Source organism: Pogona vitticeps, chromosome ZW-PAR (assembly GCF_051106095.1).
Source record: "Pogona vitticeps strain Pit_001003342236 chromosome ZW-PAR, PviZW2.1, whole genome shotgun sequence".
Lineage (NCBI taxonomy): Eukaryota > Metazoa > Chordata > Lepidosauria > Squamata > Agamidae > Pogona > Pogona vitticeps.
This window is the reverse complement of record NC_135800.1, coordinates 221,843-243,091: the sequence shown is the minus strand read 5'-3', so window position 1 is coordinate 243,091 and position 21,249 is coordinate 221,843. Positions and strand designations below refer to the sequence as shown.

At 62.2% G+C, this 21,249-nt stretch overlaps 2 protein-coding genes across 2 annotated transcripts; one reads left to right on the top strand and one right to left on the bottom strand.

Moving 5' to 3' along the window:
* Nucleotides 1-957: 957 nt before the first annotated feature.
* Nucleotides 958-18,183, top strand: BRD3 (bromodomain containing 3). Its single transcript, XM_072985053.2, is given in 13 exon segments — nt 958-1,225; nt 5,849-6,195; nt 7,069-7,206; nt 7,606-7,753; nt 8,264-8,328; nt 8,330-8,500; nt 9,471-9,842; nt 10,629-10,757; nt 11,572-11,766; nt 13,713-13,954; nt 14,213-14,511; nt 14,890-15,057; nt 15,450-18,183. Coding segments are annotated over 12 exon segments (2,244 nt in total). The 5' UTR covers nt 958-1,225; nt 5,849-5,994; the 3' UTR covers nt 15,566-18,183.
* On the bottom strand, nt 16,444-21,222 carry BRD3OS (BRD3 opposite strand). Its single transcript, XM_072985054.2, has one exon. The coding sequence runs from the start codon at nt 20,785-20,787 to the stop codon at nt 20,512-20,514; it is 276 nt and encodes a 91-aa protein (XP_072841155.1). The 5' UTR covers nt 20,788-21,222; the 3' UTR covers nt 16,444-20,511.
* Between the last annotated feature and the right edge of the window lie 27 nt (nt 21,223-21,249).

The window sequence follows — 21,249 nt, the reverse complement described above, 5'->3', positions numbered from 1 at the left end:
TCTGGAGGGCCCCCCCATCCGATGAAAGTTGTGAGTGGGTTTTGGAGTCCCCTGTTCCCTCCAGCTGCCTGGAAACAGCTCGGGGTGAAGGTTTTTCTGTAATTCAGTTCTTCGGGTCTTTGCCCGCAATCGAAGACGAAAGCAAAGGCCTCTTCTTCACCGAGCGGCTTCCTCCCAAGGGCACTTTGAAGACAGACCACCGCCCTTCATCTGCAGGGAGCAGAATTGCAGATGATGGGGTGGGTGGGTGGGGGTCATCCTCTTTTCTAGATTAGGGTCTGAAGAAGAGGTGGGTCCTGAGCTAGAAAAGCACCCTCCAGATGAAGAGGAGGAAGGGGCAGGTATTCCAGGCAAGGGCCCCCCTGCAAGAGACGTGCATAGCTTAGGGGTGCAAGTTGAGGACCCGGGTTCGCAACAGCATTTCTGCCTTCTGGTGCCCACACACACACACACACACACATCCTTGCCCACGATCCTGCGTGGAGGGAACCCGGGACACCATTCAGAGGAGGTGCCCCCAGAGGGGAACCTGCCGCCTTCCAGGCGCCACAAGGTGGGCTTCCTTTCCGGGTGGATCGGGCCCTGAGGAGGGGGCCCGGGCCCAGAACACACACACACTCGCTCCCCTCCGCTCCGCCGCCCAAGTAGGCCCGATCCGGTTTACACGGGGGGAGGGGCGAGGGCGGCCTTCCCGGCCCCCTACCAGGCCCGCCACGGTGGGGCGGGGGCGGGGGAGTCTCCTCTCTGGCCGGCCTTTCCCTCCTTGCCCCTTGGTTCCTCCCCCCCCCCAGGATCTCCGGCGGGGAGGGGCCAGAGAGAGAGAGAGAGAGAAAAGGCGGCGGGAGGGGGAGCGGCGCGGCGGCGGCGGCGGCGGCGGCGAAGAGGGAAGAAAGAGGCCGCAGGGGCGTCTGGGAGTTGTAGTGCCGGGCGGGGCGGGGCGCCTTGCCCGCCCGGGCGGCGTGACTCCCGTTCCCGGCGGGCCGCGCGCGGGCGGGCGCATGAGCGGTGCGGATCGCTCCGGTTCTTCGGTCGCGCATCAGCCAGCCCTCCTCGAGCAACAAGGAGGAAGGGGAGGGGGGGGCGGCGCGGAAAAGGGGAAAAGAGGAGCCCGAGGAGCGACGCCGGGCGAGGAAGGAAGGAAGGAAGGAGGGCGATCCCCCGGCAGGCGGGCAGGCGGGCAGGCAGGCGCACCGCGGGAGGCGGAGGCGGCCCCCGCCCGGCCCAAGTAAGCGCGCGGACGGGGGGAGGGAGGGAGGGAGGGAGGGAGGCGCGCGCGCGTTGGGTAGAGGCGGGGGGGGTCGGGGCCCCCTCCCTCCCTCCCCTCCCCCTTTCGGCGGCGCTTCCTCCTCCTCCTCCTCCTCCTCCTCCTCCTCCTCCTCCTCCTCCGGGATCCGCTTCTCGCAACAATGTAACAAAAGGCGCCCCGCCGGAGGAGGAGGAGGGGGGGGCGGAAAGAGGGAGGGAGTCCCCCCTCCCCCCCCGGTTCGGCTCCTCCTCCTCCCTTTCCTCCCCTCTCGGGGGGGGGGGCGGCGAGGGTGTCCGGGGGGGGGGACGCGACGAACGACCTCCTCCTCCTCCTCCGGGGCCCGCCATCTTTCGGCGCGGGGACCGGCTGGGGCGGCACAAAGGAGGAGCCGGCGGGGCGGGAGGGAGGGAGGGAGGCGCGGCCTGAGGGGGCCGCCGGGGCCGGGAAGGCCGCGCTCTCTTTTTTTGGGGGGGGGCGGTCGGGTCGGAGGGAGGCGGGGAGGGAGGAAGGGAAGGAGGCGGCCCCGGTTGGGCGGCGGGAGCGGCGGCTTCTTTCTCCCCTCAGGCGCGCCGGTCCGACGGGGGCCTCGGGGGCGACCCGCCCCGCCCCCCCGGTGCCCCCCTCGCCCCCGTGGCGTCTCCCAAGGGTCGCGGCCGGGCCCCGCAGAGCCCTCTGCACATGCTCCGGGGCCCCCCTCCTCGGCCTCGCCCCCACGTCCCCTGTGTTTCTGGGGAGGGGGGGCGCCGGGGGGAATCGGTTCCTCCCCCCCCCCGGCCCAGCCCCCTTCCCCTCCCACACACACACACAGCCTTTGGGACAGGAGGAGGCGGGGGGGGGGAGAGCCTTTCGCCCCCTCTTTTACCTCAGCAGAACTGGGTTGGGGGGGCGACAGGTGCCTCCCCGGGAGTCCTTGGCGGGGGGGGGGGGGAGAAGAACCCTCCCCAGAGACCCCCCCAGCTGGCAGCACTGCCTGGAGAGGCCCGATGTGGTGCACCTGTTGCACTCCCGGGGGTGGCTGCTTACCTGGCCCCTCTCTTTCCTTCCCCCCCCCCAGTTAAGGCAAAGCACCCGCACCAGGCAGCATCACTCCACTCCAATCTCATGGGGCCTTCAGGGGGCCCCCCCATCATTCACAAGGGCCCCCCCATGCACTCTGGCTCCCTTTTGGATCCCCAGTGGGTGCCCTCTGTGACTGGTGGGGTGCGGATGGCTGGGTGCCCCTGTTTCTTACCAGGCCCCTCACACAAGTCTGGGCAAGAGAGGAGACCGTTCGGCACACTCACCCCCCCCAAGGGGGGGGGCAGCGAAGGCCAGGAGCCCGGCTGGATCAGGCCCTGGTGCTGGCCGACTCGGGAGCCGCCTCTGCTGAAGTCCAGGATTGGATAGGATCCTGGATGGGGGGGGCGGGCGCCCTGTCCCATCGTGTGGCTCTTCCTCCTGAGCCAGGACCCCCCCCCCCCGGCTCGAGCATCCCGGCTGGCCCACGGCTGCCTAGAAACACCCCAGGACAGAGCGCCCGCCCCCCTCCCCGGAGAGCCCAGAGCAAATCTGTTTCCTCTCCTTCTTAACGTTGGGCTGCAAACCGGCTCCCCTCCCTCCGAGGGCCAGCGTTCCTGGGCAGTCTCAAGAGCGGACCTCCCTGCCTTAACCCAGGGGAAAAGAGCACCGAGCTGGGTGGGCCTGACTCCTGAGGAGACACGCTGAGGGTTGCTTTGTGGGGGGAACCCCAGGGGCCGGCTGGCCAGCGGGGCTCTCGGCTTCTGCTTTACGGGAGCCCCTCCTTTGGAGGGGGGGCGCCCTTGCCCGACGCAGGTGCAAGAGAGGTCTGCGCCGTGAGTGAGTGAGGGACTTGAGCTTGGATCCTGCCCCTGCCCCTGCTGCTTCTAGGGGGGTTGCTGCGAATGGCGTTTGGGCCGAGGGCCTCGCTCACCCGAGATGGTCGTGTCGGGCCCCAGATCGCTCGTACGTTTTGCTGTCGATGGAACGTGGGAAACCCCCAAGCGAAGCCTCAGATTGCCCGGTGGTGGCCTGTGAGGAGGTGGGGGGGGATGGGCTTCGGGTGCCCATGAGCTGCTTGCACCTCAAGTGGTGCGTGTGGGAGGAAGACCTGGGGGCGGCTTTGCCCCCCAGGTGATGAAGTGTGGGGCCAGCGTCCGCCTCGGACTAACTGGACCGTTTGGTAGCCTTAAACGAGCGCCGCTCTCGGCTGCAAACTGCTGGAGGGGGCGCATGGAAGTCCTTTAAACGGACGGGAATGCCAGCCAGCCGGCGCCTGCCCGCCTTCCCTCTGCAGGCGAAGGGAGCAGGGACGGCCCACGTTTGAAGGGGAGGGGTGCCCTTTTCTGCCAGCCAGGCAGGCGTGTGGGTGCCTGTTTGTGTTTCCGAATCCTCGCTGGCACCCCTGGCACTGGAGCTCCCTGCTGTGATTCACCCAGCGTGGCTGGCTTGGGGTGTCTGCTGTCGTCGAGCGTCTCAGCGAGGGAAGCTGGCCTGCTTTGGAGCTGCTCCCCTAGGCAGACGCTCCGTGGTGTGACTTTGGCCCGCTTTTTCCTCTCCGCCCCTGGGAAGTAGGTGAGGGCCGTCGTCGCTGCTCTGGCAGGAGACCCCCAGCTGCTCCGCCGGGATGGAGAGAGAGGCTGGGCTGTGCCCCACACCTCCTTCCTCTGTCACAGGAGGGCAGGTGTTGGATGGGGGGAGCCTTGGGCCCTCCGGTGCTGGCCAGTGCCCCTCGCTTTGGCTAAGCCACCTGGGGCTGAGGAGATCTCCAGGTGCCTGCTGGCGGCGGATCGCCCCCTGACAAGTTCCTCCACCCGAATTCACCTGCGCGCTCTGTAATAATTGCCTTTGTCTTTCTCACTGGTCCTTCCGCCCGGAGGGTTCCTGGAGCACCGCTCACACACCCTCTAAAAGGGTACAGAGCAAAACAGGAAAAAGAAGTTTTTTGGGGAAAAAAAAAGCCTCAGAAGAGGAGTCGCTTTAAACAGCTGAGCAGAGAGAGAAACACCAGAGAAGGAGGCCAGAAAAGGACCTGCTAGAGAAGGCAGCCCGTGAGGTCCCTTAGAGAGTAAATGATGGACGGATGCTTCCAGGTGGTCCCTGCTCGGCCTTTAGGGGGCATGTCGGGAGGCAGCCTCTTCCCCAGTGAGGCCCCTCCTGCCCTGGCCTTCCGTGGATCCGCAGGAGTCCGCCTGCGTGGCGCAAATGGAACCTGCAGGTACAGAGGCAGTCTATCTGGGGACCAGAGATTGGGATCTAACGGCGGAGGATGCCCCTCGGTTGTCCAGGGTTAGTGAGAGAGGGCCGGCGGGCCAGGAGAATCTCCGATCCGACTCAGGAAGGCGCGAGACCTCGCTCGCTGTCTGTGTCTTCCTGGGGGTGATCTCGGCTCCTCCTCTAGAGGAGGGACCCTCGGCTGCCCTTGACTCCCAAAGCGAAGCCATCCGGGAAGCTCACGGCCCTTGTTGCCTCTTCTTTCTCGGCTGTTCCTGGCCGGGGCTTCCGATGGAGGAGGTGGCCGGTTCCCACCCACCCTCTCTCTCTCTCTCTCGGGGTTCCATTGAAAAGTCCTCCCCGGCCTCTGATTCGCTGGCGCCCCGCAGGTGTCACAATTGCGGGCTCGCATCATCGGACGGTTTCTCTTTCTCTCTCTCGGGGACCCTGCCGCGGCCGGAGCACCTTTGGGGCCGGCAGCCCGTCATGCCCTGGCTCCGGCGTTCTTCCTGCCAGAATGGCTTCCGTTCTCGGTCAGTCCTTCCGAAACCGCCGCAGAGGCTGGGGTGGAGAGGAGCGTCAAGCCACGGAAGGCTTTGAGGAGCCCCTTCCCAAAGGAAGGCTCCTGAGCTTCCTGCTGTTGCCCGGTGGAAACGCGGGGGGGGGGGGGGGGGAGAGCCGCCTTGATGGCAGTGCCCCCATCCGTCGAGCGACGGCTTCCTTTGGGAGACCCAGCGGGTGCCGAGGCTGTGCCGGCCAGGTCTCTGAGGTGGCAGGTTTTGTTGGGCTTTTGCTTCTGGTTCTGTCCCTTCAAAGCCCTTTGGACGGTCTTCGCTGGTTTGGCCGGTGGCTCCTTTCCCCAAGATCTGCTGATACAAGGCAGGCGAGAAACGCTTTTAATAAATGAGTGGATGCAAACTTTGCGTGCACCTTCACCACGCTTCCTGGCAGCTGCTGGGCGAAATTTGGAGAGTACATGGCAGAAATCTAAATACTGGAAGTAGGAAAGTGGCATTTCTGTTAAAAGGCGAGATTCACAGAGACGCAAGGAAGTCCACGGAGAAATCCGGGTGGCTCAGGTGTAAAGGGCTTCCCCCTCTCCTCCCCCCCCCAGTGAGGTCCAAAAAGGAAGCTGGCCGCTCTGAAGCTCCGTGGCTTGAGTGCAAGCGTTGCGCTCTCCAAACCCTGAGCAGGCCAGAGGGTTTTAAAGCCATGGCTTTCCTCCCCTTTGCCCGAAGAGGAGGGGCCCGGCTTGGTGGCGCCAGATTCCAGACACGGTTCTGTTGAGGTTTTGAGCCCTCGGTTGTGGAACGGGAGGGCCGGAAGGCCGATTGCCCCCGCCCTCCTCTGCCGAGAACCTGAAGAAGTGCCCGTTCCCCTCTTTGCCCACAGGCTGCATGGCCGGCGGCTGGCAATGGGATGCCCGCCCGGCTGGGGGACTGTGAGAAGCGACCCTCCGTCTCCTGCGACCCACGGCAGCGGCTCCGGTGGTGGGTGTCGCCGTCTGGACCCCAAGTGAGACGAGGCGGCCAGAGGCCATGTCTGCGGTCACCTCGGCCGTCCAGGTGCCGCCGGGCCCCGCCAACCCCCCGCCCCCAGAGGTCACCAACCCGGGCAAACCCGGCCGGAAGACCAACCAGCTGCAGTACATGCAGAATGTCGTGGTCAAGACGCTGTGGAAGCACCAGTTTGCCTGGCCCTTCTACCAGCCGGTGGACGCCGCCAAGCTGAACTTGCCCGTGAGTCCTGTCCTGTTCCCCTCCAGAAAGTCTGTGTGCGCGCACGTGTGTGTGTGTGTGTATGTATCGTTAAGAGTGGCAGTTTTTGGAACTGACGGGGAGTTCCTTCCCCCAGCCTGGTGGCATGGAACTGGGCAACCTCGGTGAATCTCACCTTGTCCGTCTGCCTGCCTGTCTGCTTGTGTCTTGTCTGGCAGGGCTGAGCCCGGAGGGGGTCCCAGCATCATCTTTGAGACCGCCCTCGCCCCCCGTGGCAGGGTGGGCAGCTTGCTGGCTCCCCAGGTGCAGCTGGATCACCTTTTCCATGCAGCCCTTGCCCCCCTCCCGCATAACCGATGACTGACAGCGTCGGGATCTTCACCCGAGCCCCGTCTCCTGGGTGGCCCAGAGGCAGCCTTTCTCCCGCCCCTAATATTCCAGGGTAGACGGACACTGAACATGGAGGGTCCATTTAGCTCTTTCCGTGACTACCAGCCAATCGCCCTCTCTCCTCCTCCTCCTCCTCCTCTTCCTCCTCCATCCACGTCTGGTCTGGGGGATCGTTTTATGAGGTTGCCTGAGCCCCTGTTGTCATCTCGCCACAAAGCCTGGCCAGGAATTGCACCCCTTCACTGTGAGTTTCTTGCCGAAGGAAGGCTGTCGGCGTTGGGTTCGGAGTTACCAGGTGGGGGAAACAGCCGTTTGGCCCTGTTGCCCCCTTTGTTTTCCTCTGCCCTCCCTCTCCCTCCCCCCCCCCAGAGCCCACTTCCACATTTCAAATTCTTTCGTCCAAGGACAGGTCTCTCTGGACACGGTTGCGGCTTTTATTAAAGCGCTGCGTTTGTCGATAACGCCACGGAAATAACGGGCGGCTTTCCCTCTTTCCCCAAGCAGGATTATCACAAAATAATCAAGAACCCGATGGACATGGGGACCATCAAGAAGCGGCTGGAGCACAATTACTACTGGAGCGCCAGCGAGTGCATGCAGGATTTCAACACCATGTTTACAAACTGTTACATCTACAACAAGGTAAAAGGATCTGGGCAGGATCCCGAGGCACCCGCTGGGTGTTCAGGCCTTTTGCTTGCGGTGGGAACGCTTTGGGTGTGTTGGCAAAGGACGGGACCCGCCCTTGGTACCTTTTGCCCCCCCTCCCCCCCGAACGCGGGAGCTCTGACTCCAGATTGGGCTCTTCTTTCACCCGCCTCTCTTCAGCGAAGAGAGAGGAAAAGTCGTGGAGGTCCCACAAAAGTTTGGCCTCAAACTCACTCACCCAGAGCTGGGAGGTCTTGCTCCAAGACCAGCCGTCCCGTGGTTTCTGTAAAGGGAACGGCCCATATCCATGCCGTCCATGGGGACAAGGACCTGAAGTGCCATGGGCTTTTTCTCTCTTCCCCCCCCTTCTTCCCCCTCCTCCCAAACCTCCAGCCGACCGACGACATCGTCCTGATGGCGCAGGCCCTGGAGAAGATCTTCCTGCAGAAAGTGGCCCAGATGCCCCAGGAGGAGGTGGAGCTCTTCCCCCCGGTGCCGAAGGGCAAGGCGCGCAAGACGGCAGCCGGCGCCCACAACGCAGGTCACGCGCAGGGCTCTGTGCGGCGGCGGGGGGGAAGCAGCCGGGCGGGGGGGCTTGACCGAGCCGCCAGCAGGAGGGGGGGTGCCTTCCCCTTGTGTGCCCCCCCCCCAGTCAGGAGCCTCCTTCCGTTCCTCTTGAGAGCCGAAGGGGCTTGCCAGGGGAGGGGGGCAGCTTGGGATGGGAGCTTGGAGGCCACCCTTGGACAGAATCGGTTGAGCCACGTCCACGGCAGATGTATTTCTGAAGCTGGACGGCCCAGGAATCCCCGAGGGGGCTCATGACCACCTCCTTCTTGAACGAGGGTGCCTGTTTCACCTCTCTGCCTCCCCCATAAAAGTTTGCTTCAAATATTTGTTAGCCCTTTTTTAAAAAAAAAGAAAAAAGAAAAACTACTCCTGGCCCCCAGAGAGGTGAAGCCAAGGCAGTGGAGGGGATATTTAGGGCGAACTGGCCGGTGGGGAGCTCTGGAATGTAACTTTTCTCTCTCTCTTTTCTCTTCTGCGACAACAGGCGCCCCGCACGCCGCCTCGGCCGCCGTCTCTTCCGCCTCCCCCCCGGCCTCCTTCCAGAACGTCCCCCCCCTCGGTCTCGCAGACCCCCGTCATTGCCGTCACGCCCGTGCCCACCATCACCACCACCCTCGCCCCCGTCGCCTCGCCTCCCGCCACGGTGCCCCCGCCCCCGCCGCCCCCTGCGCCCGCCGCCCCCATCATGCCCGTCGTCCCTCCGACGCCCCCCATCGTCAAGGTGAGCCGTCAGCAGCGGGGAGACGCTCCGTTGCCTGGCCTTGCAAGGGGGGGGGGAACGGGACTTTTCCACACACAGATACCCCGTTTTGACAGTCTAGCCGCAGAGGGTAGTGTGAGGCAGTGGTTAGCGCTTTGGGCTGGGACGGGTGAGGTGCTGGGGGTGCCGTGGGGCCAGCCTTTCCCTCTTGCCAGGCTGAGTCCCCTTCCCAGGGCGGTGGAGAAAGTGAGGAAGCAACCCTGAGGTGTCAATACAACTCACGAAACCTTAAGCCCCTTGGAGGGGGTTTGGCTCTTTCTGCTCCTTGTGGTCGAGGAGATGCTCTGGGCCCCCACCGTCAGAGCGCCTCTGGATGGGCCCCGGGTGACTGCCGCCTGGAATCGGGGTGCCGGAGGTGGGGGACCTCCTTTTCCAGGACCCCTTGACCCCTTGTCTGGATTTTTGCTTGGCTTTGCCTCCTGTCCTTGACAGCCCCCTTGCCCCCCCCCCCCGAGGGCAGCTTGCACCCTGCTCAGAACCCGATAGCCAGAACCCTAATTTAGGACTGCTTGCAACCAGCCGTCGTTGGTGTGAAAGGGATCCGTGCTCGCCCCACAGACATGGACACACGTACACGGTGTTGCTGGAGCCCATCTCTGGCTGGGCACGGCAGGACCTGTCACCCCGCTGGGGGGGGGGAGCAAGGGAGCCCCGAGATCCCTTGTTCATTTTATGTCTGTGTTTAAAACATGACTCCGCAGCCTTCCTCCTTAAAAAGAAGGGCCTTCCTCGTGTAGGTGTTGGATTTAGTTGCTTCTGGTAGAGCAGATTGGACGTGGGGGTGGGAAACCAAGGGGCCCCCAAGACCTGCTTTCTGAATCTGAAGGCCGTCGTCCAGTTGCTGGACTTCCAAGGGCTCGTGCGGGTAGCCGAGGCGGCCGACCGCCGTGGCCGGCTCCTTGATTCCTGTTTGCCTTCGGTTGCGTTTCAGAAAAAGGGGGTGAAGCGGAAAGCGGACACGACCACCCCGACCACGTCGGCCATCACGGCCAGCCGGAGCGAGTCGCCCACCCCGTTGTCGGACTCCAAGCAGGCCAAGGTGGTGGCCCGGCGGGAGAGCGGGGGCCGCCCCATCAAGCCCCCCAAGAAGGACCTGGAGGACGGGGAGGTGCCCCAGCACGCCGGCAAGAAGGGGAAGCTGTCGGAGCACCTCAAGTACTGCGACAGCATCCTCAAGGAGATGCTCTCCAAGAAGCACGCCGCCTACGCCTGGCCCTTCTACAAGCCGGTGGACGCCGAGGCCCTGGAGCTACACGACTATCACGACATCATCAAGCACCCCATGGACCTCAGCACCGTCAAAGTAGGGCTCTCGCCTGGGCCTCCCTGGGGGGGCTGGGGTTCGGCTGGGTGGGGGCCAAGAGGGCACGATCCACCAGGACGGGGGCTGCCCCACTGGCTTGCCGGGAGCAGGGCAGTCCAGATGCAGAAGGCAGCCAGGCTGGCCTGCTGGGGCCTGAGCCACCCACGTCAGGATCTCCTCCCATGGGGCGTTCCTCTATTGCAGACTCAGCCGGGGGGGGCGTGTGCGAGCGAATGCAGCAGGCGGCCACTTCCTATGGAGCCGCTGAGGCTGGGGCAAGCCGGGCTGAGAGGGTGCAGGCAGGTTTCCCCTGCCTCCCTTTGCGACTGGCCCGTCGTTGCAGGAGGAGCAGGGCCCCCGAGCCGGGGTCTTTGATTCTAGGCAGGAGTTGCGAGCCCCGGGCCGGCTGTTGCCCTGAGGATGCTTTGAAAGGGTTGTCTCTCCGTTTCCACTGAAACGATTTTCTTCGGAAAACGAGCTGAGTCGTGGGCTGGAGGCTGGCACGTGGTTTTCTGAGCGGGAGAGGCAAAGCCTGGGCCCCCACGTATCGCTCTGCTTTTACACACACACACCCGGTGCAGTTCTGAATGTCCGACACGCTTGCGGTGGTCCTACCGTTCATGGCAGCTCCCCCGTGGTCTGAAAGGGTACCTTACCCCTTGCCAAAGCTTCCTCGCTTTGCCCTTTTCATCCGTGAAGGCGTGCTGCTGATGGCTTTTTCCCTTTCCCACCCTTCCCCCCTCCATCTCCCCCCTTCCCCCCATTTCTGGCTTCCTTTATTTGCAGAAAAAAATGGACAGCCGAGAATATCACGATGCTCAAGGTTTTGCAGCGGATATTCGGTTAATGTTCTCTAATTGTTACAAGTACAACCCTCCCGACCACGAGGTGGTGGCCATGGCCAGGAAGCTTCAGGTAAACGTGGCTACCAGCAGAGAAACGTAACGGGTCACACCCAAACAGCCCTTGGGAGAAATAAAACGGTGACCGTCCCCCCCCCGCCCCCCCGGCCTGCCCCATGAGAACTTCCTGCCTGGCGTCGAGAGCAGGCCCAGCTGCCTCTTTCTAGGGTTCGGGCGTTTCCTGCTCCCTGTGTAGGAAGGTCTGGGTTGCAGCTCATTTTGTTGGCATTCCTTTTCGGTCTGTATAAGAGAGCGACAGCAGGACCGTCTTAATCTGCAAGGTCATTGTTCACTGATTCACTTATTCCCCAGTCTGAAAATATTAAAAACATTAAAGGATAAATCCTGAAAATACCAGTTTCTACCATGTCTTTACCAGAACCGGCCACTAGGAGGAGCCAGAGACCATGCTATGCATAGTGGTTGCTATGAAAAACAGCGTTTGCTGTAAATCTTGAGGTTTTTTGGCAAACACCACAGAGGTTGGAACTGATCCCCCCTTGGTTCTATATAGGGGGTCCTACTGTAGATATTTTTCCAGTCTGAGCCAGTTCCGTGAAGTGATGTGTAAGTTTAGCCACTGTTCTGGAAGGTTGATACCCACATGTCTGCTAGCCACTGCATGCCCTTCTGCCTCCCTCTAAATCAGGGGTTCATGCATCATCCTGGCATGTTGTTATTATTTTTAAAAAATGATTTATATTGCTCTGCCTCCTGCTGATGTCCAGTGTGTTTGCTTAGTCGATAACCCAGCCTTGTGCCTGGCTCTCCAGGCCCCTTCCTCGCTCTCTCTCACACACACACACACTCCCCGGCTCTCCCTGCAGGATGTCTTTGAGATGCGGTTTGCAAAGATGCCCGACGAACCAGCCGAGCCGCCGCCTCCCCCCCCTCCGCCGGCCGCCCCCGTGGTCAGCAAGAGCGTGGAGAGCAGCCACAGCAGTGAGGAGAGCTCCTCCGACTCGGACAGCTCCGACTCCGAGGAGGAGCGCGCCACCCGGCTAGCCGAGCTCCAGGAGCAGGTGAGAGGCGACCCCTCCCCGGCCCCCGCCGGGGCTCCTTCCCTCGCCTGAGCCTGCCGGGGAGGCTCCCCGGCCTGGAGGGGGTGTGATGGGTCCCCCACAAAGTCTTCCCCCGCACACAGAGATGGTCTTGGGGTGCCAGAGAAGCCCCCGGCCCTCTGAGCGATGGCTGGCTGGCCGGAAATGTGTCCTGCTTTAACCTTCAGGAAAAACACAAGCCAGGGGGGGGGTCTAGCAGGCAAGAGTCCTAAAACACCTTACGAAACGAGGAGGCAGAATCGAAGGGGAGGGGAGAAGCAACCACGCCAAGTGGTTTTAGGGACAGGCCGAGAGTAAGGAGAGAGAGAGAGAGAGAGAGAGGAGTCTCATGGCACGCCGGCCCTAAAGGAAGGTCCCCCCAGGAGCAAAAGGCAAGCGCAGAGCAATGCCTTTTGGCTTCCGTGGGTCCCGGGGGGGGGGGTTCCTTAAGGAGCCAGGTGGGCCCCCGGGACCCGAAGGGGAGGACTGGGGAGACCCTCCCCAGGAGTCCCCGGCCCCACTGGGAGGGCGGCTCAGATTCACAGGGGTCACATGTGCAGCAGATAAGGGGAACGTGGAGCCAGGCTTCCAGTGCGAAGCTGAGTCCATAGGGTGGGGTGGGGGGTGAGGGGGGGCGCAGAAGAAAGGATGGAAGCTGGCTTCTCCGTGTGAAATGCTCTCGCAGTGGCCTCGCCTTTGAACCCTTGGATTTCTGTGCATTTTGTGGAGTGTTCATGAGGTCCAGGAACTTGATCCTTTCAAAAGTGAAGAAAGGCCCTCCTCCTGACTCTGGGGGAGACCCGGGTGTGATTCCCGGACACCCCTCTCTCCCCTTGACCTCCCTTGCACCGGAGTGTGGACGCTCCGTTTGCTTCCCTGCCTGTCTTCTCGTTCACACAGGACCGCTCCGGCTCTTTGAGGCAGAGGGTCAGAGACTCCCGAGGATGGAATGGATGGAATGTATTGGCCCAGTTTTGTTTTTTGATTTTTATCGGTTTCTTTCTTGTGCGGAAATGTGTGTGCCGTTCTGTAGCTTTAGTTTGCTAGGGGTCCAAACTCCCTGTTCTTTGGTGGCGGGTGGCCTGCGAGGGGGCTCCTTTGGGGGGGGAGGCGGCTGCCACCCCCTCGAAGCCTCGGCCCTTGTAGTCGAGGTCACCGGGAGGTAGGCAGGTCCCCTGGCAGCGACCAAGAGAGACCGAGAGAGAAGAGTCTGAAATGACCCTCCCGAATCTGGCCTCCCTCGTTTTCTATAGCAGGGGGAGGGAGGGGTCCCAAACCCCCGGTCCGTGGCCTAGGCAGAATTGGGCCATGGACACAGATCTCTTCTTTCCCCCCCCCCCCAACCTCCGTGAGCACGCTCCGCTGAGAGTGCGAGCGCGCCATACCCATGTGCGCACTGACCTCATGCCCCCCCCCCAAAACCGGTCCGCGGTTGAGAAAAGGTTGGGGACCGCTTGTTCTGTAGAGTCTCTTGAGGAGGCCGAGAGAAAGGCAGGAGGGTTCGGATCCTGAGAGGGCAAAGGGCTCGGGTTGCTTCCACCCCTGGGGGGGGGAGGTGTGCCCTTGTCTCAGAGGCCCCGCCCGAGAAGACCAGCACCTCAGGAAAAGGGCAGGAAAGGAGGAGGACTGGATGGGAGAGGGATGGGACTCCCTCAAGGGACGATGGGGGTGGTGGTGGATTGCAATAATCCCATGGGCTCCAAGGGATGGCCCTTGGCTAGGTCCCTCCCACGGGCATGGTGGTGCCCTGGGGCGTGCCACGCTCCTAAGGCCCATGCACCGGGGTGGGGGAGGTCCTGGGCTCCTCCCTGGGAGACCTCCCCTGGCTCCCCCTGACCTGGGGGGGGGGCGGTTTGCGGGGAGACGGCCGCTGGGCTGGAGGGGGACCCGGAGCCCCGCTGAGCGCGTCTCTTCCTCTCTCCCGCCAGCTGAAGGCGGTCCACGAGCAGCTGGCGGCCCTCTCGCAGGCGCCCGTGAACAAGCCGAAGAAGAAGAAGGAGAAGAAGGAGAAGGAGAAGAAGAAGAAGGAGAAGGAGAAAGAGAAAGAGAAAGAGAAGCAGAAGGTCAAGGCCGAGGAGGAGAAGAAAGCCAAGGCGGCCCCCCCGGCCAAGCCGGCCCAGCCCAAGAAGGCCCCCGCCAAGAAGGCCAACAGCACCACCACCGCCAACCGGTGAGCCGGCAGGACCTGGGGGTGGGGTGGGGTCTGCCGCAAAACCCCCCCCAGCCAGGAGGGAGCCCGTCCGCCACTGGGGGACCTGGCCCGGAGGAGGGGTCCCTGGGGCCTGACCTCTGCGGAGGGCCGGTGGGAGTCTGTAGCCGGGGGGGAGGTGGCGGCCCTTGGAGAGGGCGGGGTTGCCCCCCCACTCAGGCTGGCCGAGCCTCTGGTCCGCCCGTTCCCTAGCCCTCTCCTCCCGTCCCTCCCTCGCAGGCCGCCGAAGAAGGGCGGGAAGCAGGCTCCGGCCACCTACGACTCCGAGGAGGAGGAGGAGGAGGAAGGCCTGCCCATGACGTACGACGAGAAGCGCCAGCTCAGCCTGGACATCAACCGCCTGCCGGGAGAGAAGCTGGGCCGGGTGGTGCACATCATCCAGTCGCGGGAGCCCTCCCTGCGCGACTCGAACCCGGATGAGATCGAAATTGATTTTGAGACCTTGAAGCCCACCACGTTGCGGGAACTGGAGAGATACGTCAAGTCCTGCCTGCAGAAGAAGCAGCGGAAACCCTTTTGTAAGTGCTGGGCGCTGGTTGTCGTGGGCGGGCGGGCTTCGAAAAGCAAGGGCCTCACGGCTTGTGCCCGTACCTGGCCGGAGGCGGCAGTCTTTTTTTTTTAAATGGCTCCCGAAGTGAATGCCGCCTTGCAAGTAGGGTTTGCTGCTTTGCTTTCGGAAAGAGGCTCAAAAAGAAAGAAAATCCCCATTCAGTGGCTGAAAGTTGTGAAATCCTGCCGACCGGAAGGGCGTTCGTGCGTGCCTTTTGTGCTGTTGCGCTTTTGCCTGCACGGCTCAGGCCGCGCACCCTCCCCCCTTGCATGCACACCCGTGCGTGCATGCACACCATAGCCCCGCCACACCCTGGGCTCAGCAGGTGGGCATTTCTTCCCTGCAGCGGCCGGAGGGAAGAAGCAGGCGGCCCGGTCCAAGGAGGAGATGGCGCAGGAGAAGAAGAAGGAGCTGGAGAGGCGCCTCCAGGACGTCAGTGGCCAGCTCCACAACAACAACAGCAGCAACAGCGGCGGCGGCGGTGGTGGCAGCAACAAGAAGCCTGCCAAGAAAGGTGACCGGCGGGCATCAGGCATGGTTTGCCCTCTCCTTCCGGGGCTGGGGAGGGGCGAGCCGGTCATGGGGCCAGGGGAAAACAGGGAGAGGCACTTTTTGGGGGGGCCCCCCCCAGAGAGCGCCTCCTGCGGGGAGTCGGTCGGTCAGCCCAGAGAAGCCAGCCGAAGCCGCCCCCAGCCTCCCCAGGCGGCGTCGGTGGGGCTGAGCCTGCCAAGGGGCTCCCGCAGAAGGGCTCCCTCCTTTCTAGCAAGGGCTGGGGAGGGACTCTCAGAGCATCGGGCGACAAGGGCTTCAGCGGGAGAGAAGCCGCCCGGTCGGGTTTCCCCGAATCCACCAAGGCCAGTGGCCTTCAAATCACCGGTGGCGCTTGGCCCCTTTTTTCTTGCACAGAAAAATCCGGCTCGGCCCCGTCGGGAGGCCCGTCCCGTCTCAGCAGCAGCTCTTCCTCCGAATCCGGGAGCAGCAGCTCCAGCGGCTCCAGCTCCGACAGCAGCGACTCTGAGTAGACCACAGACTCCTCGTGAACGCCCTTGGACAGCCGACGGAGGCCTCGCAAACACCTGCCACCCCCACCTCCACCCCCCGGAACTGTGCTGCCTTGCCCTGGGGTTTGACTCTCCTCTTTTTATATTTTTATTTTTGAAATCTCCTGCTCTGCCCCACTTTCCCCTCCAGTCTTTAAATATTTTTTTTAAAAGGCTTCAGTATCCTAAAAAGATAAGTTCCTAAATTAATTTCTCTCCCCCCGCCCCACTTTTAGGAGGTTAACGATTGTGAGCGTGTGCGTGCGTGCGTGTGAGTGAGACTAGACTTGATGGCATCTCCCCTTAAAAGTCTCTATACTTTTTTGAAAAATTGAAAAAGTTCTGCTTTGCCAAGGAGAGGCTGAAACGTCAGAGGAACTTCTGGAGAGAAAGGCTGACCAGGTGACATTTCTACTGGGGAAATTGTCCCATATTTTTAAAGTTTTATTTTTATTTTTTGATGCAGCCGGAAAGTGGCTTTTCCTCTTTAGGACACAACACGAAGCAGAGACAGTGGGTGGAAGGGGAGAGCCTTCAAGAGGGGGGCAGGGAAGGAGGTGGCCCCTCTCTGTAAAATGGTACGGTCTCCGAGCGATGTTAGCTTTTGAAGTAGTTGATGTGTTCGTTCTTAGCAGTAGAAATCCTAACCTCTGTGGGCTCAGTCCGGCCGGGGCGCCCCTTCTTTCTGCACCAGAGGGTTCCCCGTTTGGAAGCAGGGCCGACGGCGCGGAAGAGAAAAACAGCTCCCGTTCACGGCAAGGCAGCGGGAGGGGAGCGTTGCAGAGAAGACCTTTGGCGGATTGGGTCCTCCGTCTCTGCATTGTGGTGAAGACCATTCTCCCCCCCCCCTTTTTTTTATAAAAAAAAACACGTATATATATAAATAGATATACATATATATATATATATGAGGGAAGAAAAAGAAAGCTCCTGTACTGTGGACTGTTTTTAAAAATTGTATCTTTTTAGATATTTCTTTTATCTTAAAAAAAAAATGATCAAGACCTTCACGCGGGGCCGTTCCCAAGAGACTGGTTGGTGGACTGAGGCCACGTTCTCCGAAATGCCGGGCAGGATGGGTGGCTGGCAAGGCTGCGGATCGGGGCAGAGGGCTGGCTACGCAGCACCTTGCTTCTCTACACCCAGGGAGAACTTGGGGGGTCTGCTGGGGGCCTGGCCCCTCTGCGCCACGGAAACCCACCTCGGCTATCCTGGACACAAGAGCAAGGGACCGCCGTGGCCCTTGGGTGTGGACCAAGGTCTTGTCTTGCCCCGGGGAGCAGAGAGAGACGCCCTCAACAACCACAGCGTGGGCCCCCTTCTCCTTGGCCGGCGGCGGGTGTTTGAAGGCTTCTGAATCCTGGTTCTGTTGAGCAAAGAGTTTGCAGCACTTGTTAACGGATCATGACCTGGTCCATTGGGCCTGGGGGTGCCCCGGCTCTCCCGTTCCACCCTCCCTTCGGGTGGAAGAAGAAGAGCCACATTCTCTGCTGCGGTCCCTCCTGCAGGGTGTCCTGCAACAGCGTTTGGGGGGGGGGCAGGCCAAGAGGACCCACGGATTTGGCCTCTCTCTGGAGGGACAGACCTTCGAGACCAGGTGTGGCCGCCAGACTGCTTGGAAAGACTGTCCTCCCCCTCCACACCACTCCCAACCCCGGACTCGTGTCAGCCCTTGTGGCCGCCAGAAAACCCAGTCCCCCCGGGTGTGGTAGGCCTTTGGGGCTTCCCTTCCAAGGCACCAGCAGGGCCCTTTGCCGTAGAAAACCTCGCAGCCCCCCCCCAAGCAGCTCTCCTACCCCACCCCCACCCACCCCGGGGACAAGGGAGAAGCCCCCGATCCGAGTTCTTTGGACCTTTCGCAACCATCAGGAAGCTCTTAGGGTGGAGGTCTCCTTGTGTGTCACGGAAGGGCAGGTTTCCAAATAATTAAACCTTTTACCTCAAGGTGTGCAGAAAATACAGAAGGGGAAGGGAGGTGGGGGGGGTCAGGGGTCAGTGGGGAAAATCACACTGTTTTGTAAGGCTTGTGGATTTTCTAGAAGCTATTTTTTTCTCTCCAGCCTGTCCTGCGAGACCTGCTCTTTTGCAAACGACACACTCCAGAATGGACTGTCCCTTATTTTTCATGTATATAGAAATACTTTATTTATTAACACCGTCAGTCACTTAAAAACGTGCCCTGCGTTTTGAAGAACAGCAGACAACTACAATGGACGACGAATGCAGATTTGCGTTGTTTTTTAGAACCTAAGCTCTAAAGAATTGGGAGTCCTTTTTATTTAACTGTATTTGACTTTTTAACCAACAGGTGCTACAGATTTTGCATCGTTTCCTGCGCCCGGTGCTTCTTCCTTCCTTGTATGTGTGTTCAGTTTGGGGGTGGGGGTTGGGGGTGGGTGGGGCGCGAGCATCGTTGGGGGTTTTGTTTGGTTTCTTTTTTGTACAGACTTTGGACTTACAGGTATTGGTAACTTCCAGATAAAGCATGTTTTATTTGTGTATTCCCAGTCTCCTTCCACGTTGGTCTTTTTCTCTGTATCTTGTTTTAAAGTAGAACAGTTTGGAAAAAAATTTAAAAAAATAAAGGAACAAAGACCCGATTTCCAGAGCAGACGCCACTTCTCTACTAAGGCACGTGGGACCAACTTGGGGGGGGGGGGAGGGCAGGAATACGTGGAAAGTGGAGCTCCCTCGATTTCGGGTTGGTTTTGCCTCCCGCCCGGGGGGAGCCGCGGCCTGAACAGCCGTCCAGCCAAGAGAACCAACATGGACAAAGGAGGAAGCTGGATGCGGCCGGAAACCGACCTCTGAATTTGGAGCAGATGCGCGCGGCCTCCAGCGCTACAGGGACGGGTGGACGAGGCGGGTGGCGTATTTAAAAGGTGAGCTGCTGCTTCCCGGGAATTCCTCGTTGGTTCCGGTTTTTATTTTTGCAGATGGACGGGGGGGGCGAATCTGTGGGGTCACCTGGGTGACATGGGGGGGTGATTGTATCAGGTTGGCTGTGTGAAGTTGGGGAGGCGCGTGGCGGGAAATGAAATGCAAAGGTAGGCTGGCCAGGGGAATCCTGCTCCCAGTTGATGCTTGCTTGTGTAAGAAGGAATCCTGGGGGTCTCGGCAGCAAAGGGGACCCGGTGGCATTTTAGGGCCCACCTCCGGTGGTGCAATCAGGCACCTTTATCTGGAGAGCGACCACCGCTCGGTGAACCGGCTGTAACTTGTCGCTAAGGTTTGCCCACTTTTCCTCGTGCAAGCGTAAGCCAACCATAGAGATTCTGGCCATGCTGCTAAACCGTAAGGGGAGGTAAAACGTACAGAACGGCCTGACGTAGAAGGGGATTGTAACAACATCTCTGTGAAGGCTGCCCGTCCTCCAGGTGAGGTCCTCTGGAAGCGGAGGAGTCCTGCCCACTGGACTTCTTTCTTCAGACTGAAGCAGCTCCTTTGCGGAGCGGCAAAAGGCTTCAGCCTCACAAGAAGTCCCGTGGCCAGAACTCGGCCTCCAGAGAAGGGGTTTGTAAGGAGGGCAGGGTTTATGGGGGGGGATTGGCGGGCCTCCTTCGCCTGTTGGAAACACTGAGGCATGGATGGGAAGCGGGAGACTCTCCAGAAGGGGCCCCAGTGAAGAGTGAATGGTCCTGGCTGGTGGGACACGGATGGGAGCAGCTTCCCAGCCTCCCCCCCCCCCCCCCAGTTTCTGACTGCTTGCTCTCTCTAGGTCTGGCCTTTTGTGGCTCATCGGCTTCCTCCTCCAGGGTGAGAAAGTGCTTAAGAATGAGACTCCCAACTTCTGTGGCAGCCGGAAGACCCGAACCCGGTCCTCAGCACTGTCTCCACGCAGGCCAGGCGCCCGCTGGTGCATGCAAAGGGGCCTCGGAGTCAGTCAGGTCCCTACACCAGGTGAGGAGGGGAAGGCCTCAGCAAAGCAGGGGGAACCATCGCTTGTGCCTGTCCTTTGCCCCACCACGACCACCGGGCTCCTGCCCGCGGAGTCAGACCGCAAAGCCCACTCGCTGGTGGGGCCCAGGCAGACTCGTGGCCTGCTGCGACCTGCTTCCTGAAGGGACGGGAGCCTGGATCCCAAAGACGGTCCCTTCGAAACCCCATCCCGTTCCTTCTCAAAGCACTCGCGACATGGCCAGGGGACCGGCTGCCGCCAGGAGGAACGTCGGCCTTCAGGGCTGCTTCAAACAGCCAAAGCGGGGTTGGGCCCAGGTTCGGGTCTGTGTTTCCGGAACCCACCCACGCGCCCCCATCCCGGTGAAGAGCAGGCGTGGGAAAAGTGACTTGGGATGCAAGCAATGCCAGGAGCAGCTGGATGAGTTTTATTTGAAGTTGCTCAGAGCCCCAAAGGGAGAGAGAGAGAGAGAGGCTCCGGCTGCGACGCCCCCTCCCATGTAAAGGAAGGCCAGCGCAGGGGGGGGGGACGGTCCGCTGCCCGACGACAAGACGCACCACCCTTCGGTGAACGCGGGACTGGAACAAGACGGGAGCGCTTCTAGACGGGTGTCTTCCAGGCGGGGCAGGCGCCAGGCATGCAGGAGGACCTCCCTTGTTCGTGATCCACCCGAAGGGTGTGCAAATGCCCCCCCTTCGCTTTCGAGGGGGGGGGCTGTCTTCGGAGAAGGACCTGCCTGTCCATCTGATGCGAGGTGGCTCCTGGTTTCCATTTTTTCCCTGTCAAAGGCCGTGACCATCCACGGGCAGCCGGTCGGTCTTCTCGGTTGTTGGTGGGTGGGGGGGTGAACGGCCTTCTCTGCCTGCCCCCCCCCGCCCGGCCGGCCCCATAGCGCCGATGCCCCTGAAAGGCGGCTCCCTCAGGACGTCCGTCGGGCAGCCGGATCCCACCCGAGGGAGAAGCGAGGAGGAGCAGCAGCGGGGGGGGGGGGTCAGAGTCTGGGGAGCCGCTGGGGCTCCGTTTCCCGGCCTCACATCAGGGCGCAGAAGGCGGAGCGTCCGGTGTCCCCGGGCTGGGCGGCGGCGGCCCCCTCCCCGAGCCGGTCCTTGTCCCGCACCAGGATGGCCTGGTTGCCGTACTGCGAGTACCAGGCGCTGCGGCTGCGGCTCAAGTAGGTCCCCGCGGGCGGGAGGCGCTCCAGCTGCTGCTGCTGCTGCTGCCAGATGAGCAGCGAGGCGTCCCGGTAGCGCAGGCGGGCGAAGGCCTCCGACAGCGCCTTCTCGGCCAGCGGCGCCCGCCCGCTCATCCTCCGCCGCCCGGAGCGCCGGGCAGGGCAGGGCAGGGCAGGGCGGGCGGGGGCGGCGGGGGGGGACACAAGCCGGGAGTCCCCGGAGAGGCCCGTCTCTGGGCTGGCGAGGCCGGCCCCCCCCCCGACCCCCCACCACCACCCCGCGAGGATCCCCCACCCCACGACAAGGCCCTGGAGCCGGTGGGTGGGGGGGCGGGCGCGCGCAGGGCTGCAGCGGGGGGGGCCGGAGAGGGCGCGCGCGTCTTCGGGAGCCTTCCAGGCGAGCGCGGAGAAGAGGCGCTCCCGCCCAACCGCCCGCCGCCCTCGCGGGCCCCCCTCCGCCGGGAGGAAGGCGGTGCGCGCGCCTCGCCTCCTCCCCCCCCCGCCCAGCCCGCGCGCGCCCCCGGGGCTCTCCGGGCCTCGCGTCCCCTCGGTCTCCGCGCGACGGCCTCCCCGGAGGAGGAGAAGGAGGCGGAGGCG